Raw genomic sequence first — 16,116 nt, 5'->3', positions numbered from 1 at the left:
AAAATACCCATGTCCAGCAGTGGACTTCAATCGGTTGAAGTGATGTTGATGATGAGTAATAAACGGGGGTTACTTCTCCTATTCCATGTTCCCGTGATTTAGCAGATTGGCACGTTAATTATATCCCTCGTCAGGGGATATAATCGGGGGATATAATTTTTATCTCCCGCCCGTGGTAGCCCTGCAGCCCTTTTTTTGTTCGAGCCTCGGCACGCACCTCTAACTTTTCGGAGCTATGCGCGTGTGCGTGCGAGACTCCACACACCTTTGAGAACATTATGGAGAACTCTCAGGCATGCAGGTTTCTTCACGATGTTTTCCTTCACCGTTGAAGCTCACTTATATTTTAATTGCTAAAAACGCACACAACTTAGAAAAGTTAGAGGTGCGTGTGGTGGTGTTGGAGTTCGAACTCCACCCCGAAAGTAATTATTATTATCAAACGAACAACGAACGAGTTTATTGTATCTAACATATCTTTTTAGAATGGAATATGTTGAGAATTAAAAAAATTATTGAATGAATGATAGAAATAAAACAAACTTACGAGTGAAACGTAACGCCTCTAGCTTTATTTATGTTCCTAGAATTATTATTGCACTTCTTGAAAGCACATGACGGCATATTACGACACTTTCTGCTACATTTATTTTGATTTCCAGCGCTTTGCGCACGTCCGACGCGTCGTGCGGTCGAACGCGAACTGACGTCACGTGAGTGCATTCACACTCTTCAATATTAACTTTTTAGGTTTAGATGCATGTAAATTGTTTATAGGTGAGCGCAAACTCGCCAACAATTTTGGCCATTTGTGTACCTATACTTCAAAAAAAAAAACATGAGTTTTATCGAACGCCCTGACCCAGTGAGAGATGCAGTCTCATTATGGGAGATCCCGGATGCTATCCACGGCAATGTAGGAATATATAATTTGTAAATTCTCTCTGTTTTTTTTTTAATAATAAATAAATATACTACGGCAATGTACACATTGCCATCTAGCCCCAAAGTAAGCGTAGCTTGTGTTATGGGTACTAAGATAACGGATGAATATTTTTATTAATAACTAGCGTACCCAGCCCGCTACGCCGGGCTAGATTTTGCTTTATTTTATTTAAACAATAAAATTTTTAATTTAAGTCTCATAATATATTATTTATTCAATCATTTATTTATCTCCGTATTCATTCTCATCTATTCTCTTCTCGAGCGGGTGAAGATTATTATCTACACCCATGTACACCAAACAATAGAATATCATTATAGTAAAAAAAAGCAGTTTTTTTGTTATAGTAAAAAAAAATTTGACAGTTTGACAATTCAAAAATGGGAGTGCTCCGATCGTCACCAAAGTTGACAGGATTACTCGCCAGGTCAATCCGGAGATTCCCTGAAAGTTTTTTACCCACACTTTCTCTTTTATATATATAGAATATACATAAATACTTATTATATACAAATAAACACCCAGACACTGAAAAACATTCATGTTCATCACACAAACATTTCCAGTTGTGGGAATCGAACCCACCGCAGTCGGGCAGCCGGGTTGGTGATCGCGGCAGATGCTAGTAGTAGCACAGAGGACGCTGCTGCCCGCTCTCCGTTATATTCCCTTAGTCACCTCGTATAATACACACGGTAAGAAAAGGGTTGGTGACACCTGCATTCTGATCTACCATCACCACACGGCAAAGTTTAGTGATGAGAAATTAATATAGCGGTAGATAAGGGGCGTTCATAAAATATGTGAGATGTTTAATCTTGCGTTGGAGAGAGCGGGGTCTCGGCAAATAAGACGCAATTTTTTTTTGATTGTAATAAAAAAAAAATTATACTATTTTGTCTTTTTACAATAACAATCCAACGCACACACCACCCACATTTTGAAAAATCTCCCGTGAGATTGGGGGATGGGAGGGACGTAAAATTTAAAAAAACACCTCACGTAGTTGGTCAAAAAAATTAGGAAGTCTGTTTTTATGATAACATTTTTTTTTGTGGGTCGTTTGCATTAGGCATGAAGACTAGTTTTATAAGACTAACCTAAATGTTCGGAAGAAGCTACATAAACAAAAAATATCTTATTTTTGCAGTAATTAAAATTTTTGTTGATATAAATTGCAAACTATATTTAAAAAAAGTATTTCCCGCGAAAACGCTCGCCGGGTCATGGCCGTACTCGTGACGTCATAGGAAAATTGGAGCTTTAGTAAGACCTTTTTCCATAGCTAAATCCATAGTTAGCTTCCTCACGACATTTCCTTTACCGTTTAAAGCAAGTGGTATTTATTCCTTCAATTAAAAATGCACATTGATTCAAATTCAAAAAGGTTTATTCATGTAGAGACCTTATCACAGGCACTTATGAAGCGTTCGTACATATATCATGTTACCACTAAAATGTTAGCTTATGTAGATATCTACATTCGTTAACCTATAATCTAAAGCTAGTAATTAAACTAATATTACAAATGTGAATGTTAGTTTGTTTGTTACGCTTTCATGCAAAAACTACTAAACCGATCATCACGAAACTTTGTACAAATATTCCTGAAGGTATAGGAAGTAATATAGGATACTTTTTATCCCGACATTAAGCTAGGTTCCTTTGGGAGAGGGGATGAGTATTTGACGATTTTACACCATAACTCCGACAAATTATAATCGATTAAAATAATTATCATTGTAATATAAAGGTTACAATATGTGTTTAATTTTGCCAAAACTGTGGTAGGAGATAGAGGACAGAACTCCTCATTGAAGGCTTAGCGATACTACATACTTTAATTTTATTTAGATCTACTACTAAATTTTATGCCACATCAAAAAACAAAATCAAACGCAGACGAAGTCGCGGGCAACACCTAGTAAATAATAAATAATAATAACAAAACTTTTCTTACGTTAGGTAACTTCGAAAAGTCAGTGGTGCGTGCTTGGGCTCGAACTACGTCTCCAAGAGAGAAAACCGAAGCCTTACCCACAACGCTTTTTTTTAACTCCGAGAAACTATTATATCACCTCAATCACGGGGACTGCAGTTTTTTTCAGTCTTCGGAAATTTTTCTTCGTCACATACAAGTCACACGGCAGGAAATGGTCAGAACAGACTGTGGAGTACGCGGTTGGTATCCAGTTTTCCTCCCTTCTTTGGGTTCTAATAATCTTTAACCACTTCGCTTTCATCGCTCCATTTTTGGGCAATCTAAATCAAATGAAATAGACTTTATGGTTCACCATAGACAAAATAATAAAAAAACATAATAGTTGGAAAATCCAAAAGCCTCATAATCTCATTCTCATTTAATTTATTAAATAAAAATTAAACTACATCTAACTATACCGTGAAAAGTAATAGGCTTCTATTCCTCAAAATACTGAAAAAATAACCTATAAAAAAAACCAACTCGATAAGTGTAGTATTTCGCTCGATATCGTGACCACAAGATACGGGATCCGCACACAACACACGGACGTCTAATACAGAACTTTTATAAACAAGAGATTTAAAAATATCATGAGTGTTAAAAAATAGTGTTTTTTCTCAACATTTGTCTCAACACTTATAAAAGCAATAAAAAATAATAAGTCAGAGAAGTAAGTTGGAGAATCACTCGGTGTGCGTAAACTGACAGTAATACCCACCTCAACGCTTAGCTTATGAGGCGTGCAATGGAAATAAAAAAAGAAAAGGTGCAATAGGTGGCATTATCGCTTGAAAGCGATATTGTATATATTACTAGCGGTCCAGGCGAACTTCGTAACGCGGATCATTTTTTTTTTTTTTTTTTTGATGAATGTTATATTTTAATACTTATTTTCCTATACCGGTCTAAGAGGAATCCAAAAAATCAAATATCATCAAAATGGTGTAACTAACACAGCTTTCTTTTATATATATAGATATAGATGACTATTAACCTAAAACAAACTCGCCCTTGTCTCAAAGCCCACAAATTTTATTGAGAAACTCTCAATAAAGTTTGTGGGCTTCTCCGTCTCCCATTGCCATTTAGAATATTTCAAAAAGCAACCTGGTTTGAATAATGATTCAAACTCAAGTTTTTATAGTTTTCGTATTTAAGAGTATCAGTACGGATAAGGATATAGTATTGTAATTTGTACTTACGAATGAAACGCTATGTTTTTCTTATTTCTCACTGTAGCTGTGTAATTCGTACACCGTCTAAATACACAGGAGGGCATTGCCACACCGCTTAGTTACGTACGTGTGTCCCCGACAAAGGACCGCGCGCGACTGAGTCAATATCGGGTAATTGCCTCGCTTTAAAATCGCCCACGTAGTAGCGTGACTACACGTAGGAGCCGAGCAAATGAAGTATAACTCGTGCGCGGGTTTTTTTTAGATAAACAATAGTATATTAGATCGCTATGTAGCGATAAGGCCGCCTCATTGTATACATCTTTTAAAATTGTTGTTTATAATTTTTCCTGTATATTTATGTGATGTACCATAAAAGTGACAGTTAGGTAGGTCCAATTTCGAGAAAGATGTGAACCGCCGAATCCGACTCGGATGGGCAGGGTTCGGGAAACTTCGTGACATCTTCTCGTCCAAAATCCCTCAGTGCCTGAAGACTAAAGTCTTCGAACAGTCCGTGTTGCCAGTGATGACTTACGGTTCTGAGACGTGGTCGCCAACTATGTGCCTCTTAAGAAGGCTCAGAGTCACTCAGCGGGGGATGGAGAGAGCTATGCTTGGAGTATCTCTACGTGATCAAATCAGAAATGAGGAGATCCGTAGAAGCAGTTATCGACATAGCTCAGCGGGTCGCGAAGCTGAAGTGGCAATGGGCAGGGCACATAGCTCGGAGAACCGATGGACGTTGGGGTCTTAGGGACAATGGCGACCCCGGGCCTCGCACCGGTAAACGCAGCGTAGGTCAGCCCCCAACGAGGTGGACAGATGTCATCAGGCGAGTCGCTGGGTGTCGCTGGAGGCAAGCGGCCCAGGACCGTGGGTTGTAGAACTAGCTACAGAAGACCTATGTCCAGCAGTGGACGTCAATTGTTTAAAATGATGATGATGATGATGTTGATAATAAAAGTCTAGTCATTTATTCATTCATTATTTGTTGAAAACTATATATATTCATATATATATATATATAAAGTGATCGAGGTGAAAACATAATAGTTCCTCATATATTTTTATATTTAACTTCATCAAAAGAAGATATCCTCAACACAGCAGTTTGTCATTTGTTAACCGACTTGTGCATTTTCTTTCGAAAAGAACCATTTTGTCAAGAGAAACTGGTGATGTAGACCATGTACGAAATACCACAAGTAGTAAACAAGTAGTAAACTTGTATACGCAGATAAAGCAAAACAACGCTCACAGGCGTTGTTTTAATTCTGGCGTGGTTTACAAATATAAATATTATTTCAAGCTTAAATCTGATTTAATTTCATTTTGTCTCTCTGTCTGTCTGTATCTTGGCCGCTATAATTTTTTTAAGAAAGTGCATAAGTTAAGAGAGTTCAGTTTTCTGCGTGATTTCCAGGGGGAGGGGCAGCTGTGAGGCGCAACGGTGAGCGCTGTTTTTTAATTTAAGTAGGAGTTCCCGGATTCCCGACCGAGGCTATTTGGGAATTTATAATTTCTGAATTTTCTCGAGTCTAGTCTGGTGGGAGACTTTGGCCTTGGCTAGCTACCACCCTACCGACAAAGACGTGCCGCTAAGCGTTTTAATATTCCGTTGCTACGAGTATGTCGTGTAGAAACGTATTAGGGGTATGTATTCCATACTCCCAGGTTAGCCCGCTACCATCTTAGACTGCATCATAACATAGGTACTTATTACAGCTAAGTGCTAACTTGTAGTGAAAAAAAAAACCTTTTTCGTTCTTCCATTCAAAATCAGCACAGATTAAACTTCAAACATCATTCTTTCCGCGACTAGTTATTCCAAATTTAAATCTGTAAATAACCTACCTCTAATACTGGAACTGCTGACTTTTTCAATAATGTTAACCCTTTGGCTGATTTGTATTTGTCGCCATCTTTAAAGTGCGCCGAACAGATCTTACTCGAGTTATTCGGACACCAGCATATTTCTGCTCTCTGTTTACGCACGACATCCATCCACTGCGAACGCCTTCTTTCCTCCGATGGAAACCTTAAAGTTAATCAAGTTATTCCAAAATTATGAACATACCGACACCGTGTCCTCGACTAATGTTAACGCATCAAAAACCATGTCAAGTGATCCTCGCCGCCCATAAACATCTGCAGCACCGGAGGAGCCACCGAAGCGTTGCCGGCTTTTAAGGAATTTGTTTATCCGCCCCTCGAATAACCCTAGATTGTATTTTTGAGGAAACCCATCAGATGGGATATTCATCCACAATTTGAATATTCATCATCATCAAATCAACCGATTGTCGCCCACTGCTGGACATAGGTCTTTTGAAAAGCGTTCCAAACTCCACGATTCCGGGCTGCTTGTATCCAGCGGCTTCCATCTACTCGCCTGATGTCATCTGTCCACCTCGTTGGGGGCCGACCTACGCTGCGTTTACTGGTGCGGGGTCGCCATTCCAGCACCTTAAAACCCCAACGTCCATCGGTTCTCCGAGCTATGTGCCCCGCCCATTGCCACTTCAGCTTCGCGACTCGTTGAGCTATGTCGGTAACTCTAGTTCTTCTACGGATCTCCTCATTTATGATTTGATCACGTAGATACTCCTAACATAGCTCTTTCGATCGCCCGCTGAGTTACTCTGAGCTTTTATCACGTGTGCATGGATATTACACGTTTTTAAATATAGCGCACACACACAAAAACATGGACTGATATTCACGTCAATTACAAGTGCAAATGGCATTGACAAAGCGTGAACTTAATTTGACTAAAAATTTTAGTTATAACAAAAACGCGGTACTTACGAATGGTATGTAATCCCCGGGATTGTTTTCGAAGTCTTGCCTGTATAGTTTGTGCAGAACCTCATAGCACAAGACGGCATTTTTGTTCTATACAACGGCTGTCACACGTAAATGTTCGCACCAAAAACACGATCGTACGCGGCGGAGCGCGACGCATAACTGAACGCAGGTCGGTTATTTAGCCAAGTTTAGACGCGACACTGTAAAGCTATTGCTCCACCAGCGCCGTAACGCGGTCATGTCATTGTAGTTGATGTCACCATTCTGGGATTATGGGTCCGTAGCTTAAACTTAGACAAAGGGTAACCACCACGCTGAGCCCTTGGGGATTGGTGGACTTCACACACCTTTGAGAACATTATAGAGAACTCTCAGGTATGTAGTTTTCCTCGCGATATTTAATTTATTTATTTATTAAGAGCACTAACAACATGCATATTACACGTTTTTAAACATAGCACACACACAAGAACATGGACTGATATGCACGTCAATTACAAGTGGACATAACATTGACAAAGCGTCGTGTAAACCTAATTTGACAAAAAATTTAACTCACAGTTAAGTGTTCGGTGAGTTTTTTTCTAAAAGCTGTGGGTGAGTCATAGAAGATATCGATACCAGGTATCTTTTTAGATAACTCGTTGTATTTCGCACAAATACGTGTAGCATTCTCCACATTACAGAAATAGATGGCACCACAAAAATCCTGCATAGCGCTAGCGAAGTGTTCACTAAGAATGCCTATATATACAACTTCCAAAAAATGGATGTTCGGACCTCGGTCCCCGAGCACGATCACCCGCTCGGAGGAAGATCTTCCTATTGTTACGGTCGAGCGTATCACCATAGCTCCCGTACATACGTATAATTGGCGCTTGTTTTCCGAGATGGGATTTAGTAAAAGGGTACATGAAATTTTTTTGTGGATGTATTCCTTCACCGTTGAAGCAAGTGATATTTTAATTGCTTTAAAGGCACATAACTTATAAAAGTTAGAGGTCACCGTGCTGGGATACGAACCCGGCCCCACAAAAACGAAGTCGAAGTCCTACCTCGCCCGGGAGGTATACAATGGGTTCCCCGAGCGTCTAACATAGCCAACAAGAGGGACATGTCGTGGTGGTTTTTAGTTTGGGTATACCCCTATAGAGGGGGGAGTCTCACATAACCTCTGACCTGCCCAAGGATCGGTGGAAGCAATAAAGCTTTTCCACCACGCCATATCAACCCATTACCACCCCACTACAGGGCAAGAGACAATTATCTCCCCGGGGAAAGGATAAAAATCTTCTCCTACAGCTTTATCAACTCTCAGTCGAGTCGCACTGTCGAACCAGTGGAAATAATATCCAATGAATATATATGTAACTAGCTGACCCCAGCGCCATCTGTCGGGCTGATTTTTGAATTTAAACCGTCCAGGGTGCCACCCAAACGCATACCGAAAAATTCATTCAAATCGTTTCAGCCGTGTAGGAGGAGTTCAGTGACATTCACACGCACTCAAGAAATATATATATAACTAGAGGTCCCTCGCGACGTCGTCCGCGCAAAAGTTTACCTTAAAAGATAGACATGCTGTCGCCTGTACCAGGCTTTTTTAGAACTTATAAAGGGAGAAACTTTTTTATGCGTAATTTTATCGAAACTTTAACCGTTTACGCGCACACGTGGCGTAGTGGCCGATTTTGAAACATTCTTCATTGGTCCTATGCTCCTTTTAGTCTTAGCGTGATGGTATATACTATATAGCCTTCCTCGATAGATCAGCTATCCAACACTGAAAGAGTTTATCAAATCAGACTCGTACCTGAATAAATCTGCCGTTTAGTTGCAGCATAGGTAAATAACCTAGATACCGACTGCAGCGCCATCTTTCGGGCAGATTTGTGAATCTAAACCATCCAGGATGCCACCCAATCGCATACAAAAATAATTCATTCAAATCGGTCAAGCCGTTTAGGAGGAGTTCAGTGACATACACACGCACAGAAGAATTATATATATAAAGATAATAACGGAGATAAACTTCTCTTATTCCCTGTTCCCGTGATTTAGCAGGTGGACATTAGATATATCCCTTCTCAGGGTATATAATCAGGGGATATAATTTTTGTCTCAATGGGATGGGGTTAAGGCTTTAGTTCACCACGCTGGCCCAGTGCGGATTGGTGGTCCCACCGCTTCACCGTCTATTATTACACGTAGGTTTATTATTTGGATGTTATTTCCACTTGTAAGCCAATGCTCCGAGTTGATAAAGCTGTGGGAGTAGATAACATTTTGTCCATTTCCCGGGGAGAAAGATGTCTCCTGCCCATTCTAATGCTAGGAATGCTGAGGTTTAGATGTTATTCATTCATTCATTCAGCCATTCAATCATTCATTCAAACATTCATTGACTAATTCATTCATTCATTCCTTTGTTTATTCATTCGTTCATTCATTCATTTATTTCTTTCTTTCTTTCTTTCTTTGCGTTTTTGAGTTAGTATACAGATCTTAAATATAATGGTTTACTCTTAGCCAAATAGCCGCTTAACAACATGCAAATCATGTAGTTATAATAGTAAAAAACATGTTACGTCAATGTCACACTTTATCTATGGTCATTTGCATAGTAACTTTTATTCACTAAGAACTCCTTCAATTTCCGCTCAAATGAAGATAATTCGCACGTATCAATTATGTGTTTCGGTGAGTGATAATATAAAAGTGGACTGTTGCAGAAAAAGCTTTTTGAGAAAAAAGCTGTATATATATTGCTGTATGGGTACCGTTTATGCATACGTCTTTTACTGCTACAGTTTTCAAATAAATCAAAGTTTACTTTAACAAATATGATAGTCTCATAAATGTACATATGGCAGTGTCATTATGTTTAATTTCAAATTATACGGTTTGCAACTGCCAGTATTATTACAGTTTAAATATTGCTCTTATGTATTACTTTTGCGCCTTTTGTTAAAATGTTGATGCGGTGGTTATACAATAAAGCCTACTTACCCGCTTTTTGGTGACTTTTCGCGTCTTCGCTCGCTTTTGTGACTTCGACTTGTAGAAGGTGCCAGAGGAGTCTGCTTTTATGGAGTAGTAGGCCTGATCGGTTTGAGGCAGAGGGTGAGACTGAAAAAAAAGAAATATAATAAATATTTATTTCGTTTCGTACAGCGACATAATATATCGAAATTGGGGTCATCCTATAACTAAAAATGAGTTGATCCTTTACGTGTAATTTAAAGTTATAAAGATTTACCAAAGATAATTACAATATGTGTGTGTGTGTGTGTTTATTAATTTCCAAGGTCCAAGGTGATGAAATAGCGACCAGGTAATTAAGGGTAATTGTATATCTCGCTCTCTCTCTCCGTCTTTTTGTGCCCCTCCACTATTGGAGGTTGGCCGTCAGCTCAGCTAACTTCCAGCGGTTTTGCGCCAACAGAAATAATGTTTCCACACTAACGATATTGGTCCATTCACAGATGTTGCGCAACCATGACTTCTTCCTTCTTCAAACACGTCGTTTGCCTTCTACTAGTTGCTATCATGTCTCACGACGTGACCCAGATATTTGAATTTTATCTTTTTAATGATTGGATTGGGTAACCCGGCATCTGGCGACGCGTTGGAGTAGTCTCCCGTTAGAAACATTCTGCGTCCACAGGACACAGAAGTTGTATATGTTTAATTGTATAACAAATTACCAGATGAAATCCTTGAGACGTCTCTCAATTAGTTCAAAGTTTATGTTAGACGTAAACTTAAAGAAAAATCCTATTATACTTAATATTAAGGATTGCATGTATGATAAAAAAAAGCCTGGGTGTTAATTGCTCTAACTTCGTAGCTAAATATTGATTCGACTTACGACTGTGAGATGGTGATAACAAAAAAAAAACCTGGCTAAGTTTGTTGTAAGCTCTTCTTAGTTTTAAACTAACGAATGTAGTTATCGCCATCAGTCATCACTAACATTAGTGGTAACATGTTATATGTATGAATGCTTCTTAAGTGCCTGTGATAAGGTCTACATGAATAAAACGTTTTTGAATTTGAATTTGAGCAATAAATATCACTTTCTTTAAACGGTAAAGGAAGTATCGTGAGGAAATCTGCAGGTGAATAACATAGTAGTAGTTTGACAATATTGTATATATTTATTTATTATTGATATTAATTATATAGAAAACCTGGATAGCAGCTTCATTTTTGTGCCAATATTGTATATATTTATTTATTATTGATATTAATTATATAGAAAACCTGGATAGCAGCTTCATTTTTGTGCCTTTTGGAGTAGAGACTTTGGGACTTTGGGGTCCGGAGGCAAGAGCCCTTTTCAAAGAATTATCGAAAAGGGTTATCGAGTCTACCGGTGATCCTAGAGCGGGCAGTTACTTTGGCCAACGTATTAGTTTGGCCATCCAAAGGGGCAATGCTGCCAGCATCTTAGGAACTGTGCCTCGCTGCGGTGGTTTCGAGGACGTTTTAGATTTTATTTAGTTTTTTAATAGTTTATTTTAGGTTATATTTATAATTTTATTTCAAACTGTTCTAAATAAATAAATGTCATTATATAGGTATATATTAATTATTATCACTATCTATATATTTTATTGTAAGTTTGTTATATTTACATATTATATTTGTATATATAGGTTTATGCATGTTTATTTGCAACACAGTACAGTTAAATGCACCACCTACCTCTCTTCTTGAGCTGTTTTTAACGCCTTTGGTTGCCTGGAAGAGATCGCTATGTAGCGATAAGGCTGCCAAATTGTATACCTTTTGTTAAATTTTTACTTTTAATTTGTTATGTTTATGTGGTGTACAATAAAAGTGTATTCATTTATTCATAGTAATTCTTTGTGACTGATAACGGATAAATTTTGACGGGACGATTTTCTAAGGCCGTGGGTTCGATTCCCACGACCGGAAAACGTTTCTGTGATGAACATGAATGTTTTTCAGTGTCTGGTTGTTTATAGGTATATTATAAGTATTTATGTATCCTATTCTTAAAATTATTCATCAGTCATCTTAGTGCCACTAACACAAGCTACGCTTACTTTGGGGCTAGACGGCGATGTGTGCATTGTCGTAGTAAATCTTTATACATACGCTAGCGGACCCCAGCGCCATCTGTCGGGCTGATTTGTGAATCTAAACCATCCAGGGTGCCACCCAAACGCATACCGAAAAATTCATTCCAATCGGTCCGGCCGTTTAGCAGGACTTCAGTGACATACACACGCACACAAGAAATATATATATAAAGATATCTTGTGTGCGTGTGTATGTCACTGAACTCCTCCTAAACGGTTGGACCGATTTGAATTAAATTTTGGGTGGCATCACGGTTTAGATTCACAAATCAGCCCGACAGATGGCGCTGGGGTCCGCTAGATTATTTATATATTTATAAGGTCTAGTTACATGAATAAAACATTTTTGAATTTACATAAACAAAAAAACTCACAGGGCAAATACAGTTTGGGGTTATACTCGGTATGGAGGTCTTGAGAAGACGCCTTCTGTTCTCTTTGCGGACCCTGAAGTCAGCGGTGGTGAAGTGCTCAGAGCAGATCACACTGCTTCTCGTGGGTATCCAGGTCAGCTTGTTGTTGCAGAACTTCTTCCAGATCTCCCACAGGTGCTGGTGTTTGGGGAACCTGGAACAGGGTCAAATAACATAAAAATTTAGCAAAATTTAAAAAGAAAGCGGCCTGTAACAATTTAAATATCAGTATTTAAAGTAAACTTGTAGTTTACTAAACAACATAATTACATAATATTAGAAATTTATTCAAGGGAAATCGTAGTTACTTTATTTTATAACAATAAACTACCCATTGACATCTGGGAGATGTCTCTTAAAAAGTTCAAAGTTTGTATAAAACGTAAGCTTATAGAAAAGTCCTAATATAGTATAAAGGACTACGTAATCGATAAAAAAGCTTGGGTGTGAATTATTGCTCTAATCAGGTTGCTCTTCTAATAATTTTAAATGACATTTTGAGATGGTGATAACAAAACAAAACATCATAAGTGCCACCTATAGGTAACCTACTTGAATAAAGATATTTTTGACTTTGACTTCAACAAATTACTGGATGTCTATAAATAAGTTCAAAGTTTTTATAAAATAAACGCTTATAGAAAAATCCTAAATAAATATATATAAATTTATACATAAATTTGTATATATTTATTTAGGACATTTAGGCAAAGTACAGCAATTGAAAACCAGAAACTTGATTATTTGTATATCTAGAGTTAGTTTGAAGGAAGGAGAGTAACATTTGAAAGCCGGTTAGCGCAGTGGGCAGCCACCCTCGTTTCTGCGTCCAAGGCCGTGGGTTAGATTCCCACGACCGGAAAACGTTTCTGTGATGAACATTAATGTTTTTCAGTGTCTGGGTGTATTCATGTATGTTATCCATAAAAATATTCATCAGCTATCTTAGTACCCATAACACAAGCTACGCTTACTTTGGGGCTAGATGGCGATGTGTGTATTGTTGTAATATATTTATTATTATTATTATTATTTAAAAACCATATTAAAACTATTTTACCCCATTAGGGTTATAATTTCCCATCTTATGATTTTATATCTCTAAGAGAATATACCATGCTGCTCCAAAGATGGAATGCCAGCTTCTAATGTTTTATGCAGGCAAAAAAGTGCTCAAACATGCAAGAGTACCCACCGCCTCTCCCCCGCCTCGGAGAGGGGCAAGAGCATTGCTCTGAGACGACAAATCCGATCAGTCGCTCAACAAATCCGAATATAAGATCTATGTTTTTTTTTCACTCACTATACTATCCCTAGTCCACAAATCCGCAATGGGCCAGCGTAGTAGACTACGGCCTGAACCCTTCCCATGTGTGACTGGAGACTCGCAGGGTGATTACGTATCTCGCGACAGGCTTGCGACATGCGTAAATCTTGCAATCCCTACTGTCAAACGTCACTTTTGATTATTTATTGTATGAAAAACGTTTGACAGCGGCGATTGCAAGATTTACGCCTGTCGCAAGCCTGTCGCGAGATACGTAATCACCCTGCCGTTCCCAGCAGTGGGCCGGTAATGAGTTGATATGATGATGATGGTAAAATTATTCACGTCAATATATTGCTTCGTTGCTGCGTGAAAGAATAGCATACCTACTATTTTTTTTTTATTGAACTACGAAGTAGCCCTTGGTAGCAATCACACTTGCTGGTGAGTGGAATAGAATAGAAAAAGTTGATTGCAACACAATAGGAAAAAACACAAGGAAAACAGTAATAGTACTTAGTGCTAGGGTGCAAAGGCGGCCTTATCACTAAAAGTGGAAGTGCAGTCTTAGTTGATAACGGACTAACCTGTTATAGGTATGGCATTAAACTCGTAACCCGAATCGGTTTCTACGCGGCATCGTACCGGAACGCTAAATCACTGAGCACGTCATTGTAGGTAGACCAGATCAGAAGAGAATCAGAAATTATATATTCCCAAATTGCCTCAGTCAGGGATCCCGGGACCCGGGACTCCCACTTAAAACCACACCGGTCACCGTTGCGCAAGGGAGGTCGTTATTCGCATGTGAAAGGCAGAACAACCAGCAAAAACAAAGTATTTGTAATATTACTATAGATAAATATACTTACGTGTGATAACTGATTCCACCCCTCTTCAAACTCGACGACTGCGACCTTTTTTTGCAACAAGCAACCGAGCAGTTCGGCATTTTGGTATTTTAAACTATATCGCGATGAATTCTATCTGGCGTTGTGTTCGATCGGCACTCGGCCGTTCAATGCCCGCATGGGCGTGTACTTTGTCCGAGGGGAGCGACGCGAGTGGCGGAAGTCGTATCCCCCTTGCACCCGCGACCGCTCCGCGTTGACTTATTTTTAAAACTCCGATCACGTCATGGTTGAAACAATAATTAAACATTTACTACTGCTATTTTACTACTGCTTTAATAATAAATCAATGATTTATAGCATATTTTCGTGTGAATGGTATATAGTTGATGATGAATAATAATTTAATATTATTAATCATTAATTTTTTAAACGAATTTGGGTAAATATTGGTCGAATATTTGTTGAGTTGTGTTTTGATTTTTCCCCTGCAGGACAGGCAAAGATCATTGACCATACAGCCACGGTGTTATGTGTACAGTATTGAAACTCGGCCGTATCTTTGAAATATATGCCTATATAAGCCGCGCGGTAGGTACGTAAACACGCGATAGGGCTGTCCGCCTCCAGCATTTTAAATACATTCGCGTTTCCATTTAGTTTTGTTATTGTAAATTTTGACTTTTTTAATATAAACAAATAAAATACTTGATGAATTTAATTGGCAGTCATCAATAAAAATGCCTTCGACGCTCTTTTATATTCATAAACATTTTTCAGATTAGCTGATGGATTCAAAAAACCGAACAAATTTTTCATCGTCATTAAAAAGTTAGCCGTGTCTCTGCCGGATTCTTCAATTCCATTGTTATCAGCTGTATACGCACGAATGTCATTTGCAACGGATTTACTAAGACATTGTGTCCAAAACCTACATTTTCTCGAAATTTATGGGCTTGTTATGACTGTTGTTAAGTTTTAGTGCAAGCCTTAAACTTTTGTTTATGTCCTGATTATAAAACTTAACAATATAATCGTATTTCGCTATAGAATCACCGAAGTGAAAATCATATTGCATCAGTTTATTTCGAAAGTTTTTAATAAGAATCGGTACATCAAAAATATAATATTTTTTTTTAATATTCAGAAAAAAATATGGCCTTTCAATTAAAACTGATCTTGGTTTGACAGCTTTCCATGAGTCCCTTGATCGGACACAAATATTAATTTAAGACCAATTTCGACAAACTCACGGACGGAGCAACGAAGCAACGGATAGATTTTATTTATTTATTTATTAGCTTTTCAAGGGAAAAAACCGTTGGTACTTTTACACATAAGAGTAACGCCGTATTTTTATATCACATATACCAATAAAGTTTCTACAACTTAGCTTTATCTTTTTTTAAAAGACTTCCATCGCAAAGGCTAATGTATGAATGTTGGTATTTTTAATACCTAGCATTTTCGCCGCTTTCATGAGAAGCTAGAATGCTATACAAAATGATTTTGCGGCGTAGAGAGTAGTTAGAAGTAATTGTAGATACAACAAAGTGTA

The 16,116-nt window shown here is 38.2% G+C and overlaps 1 protein-coding gene across 1 annotated transcript in view; it reads right to left on the bottom strand.

Annotated features, from left to right (window-relative positions):
- The window catches only part of LOC120635656, a 95,991-nt gene extending 81,246 nt beyond the window's left edge, over positions 1-14,745 (bottom strand). Inside the window, exons 1-3 of the mRNA XM_039906715.1 lie at positions 14,580-14,745; positions 12,402-12,594; positions 9,926-10,045 (exon numbers count right to left, since the gene is read on the bottom strand). Of these exons, the coding sequence (XP_039762649.1) occupies positions 9,926-10,045; positions 12,402-12,594; positions 14,580-14,659 (393 nt within the window). The 5' untranslated portion in view covers positions 14,660-14,745. The remainder of the gene's footprint in view (positions 1-9,925; positions 10,046-12,401; positions 12,595-14,579) is intronic.
- Positions 14,746-16,116: the final 1,371 nt, after the last annotated feature.

The sequence above is a fragment of the Pararge aegeria genome, chromosome 27, assembly GCF_905163445.1.
Source record: "Pararge aegeria chromosome 27, ilParAegt1.1, whole genome shotgun sequence".
Taxonomy (NCBI): Eukaryota; Metazoa; Arthropoda; class Insecta; order Lepidoptera; family Nymphalidae; genus Pararge; species Pararge aegeria.
The sequence above is the reverse complement of the archived record's forward strand: the minus strand, read 5'-3'. Positions and strand labels throughout refer to the sequence as shown.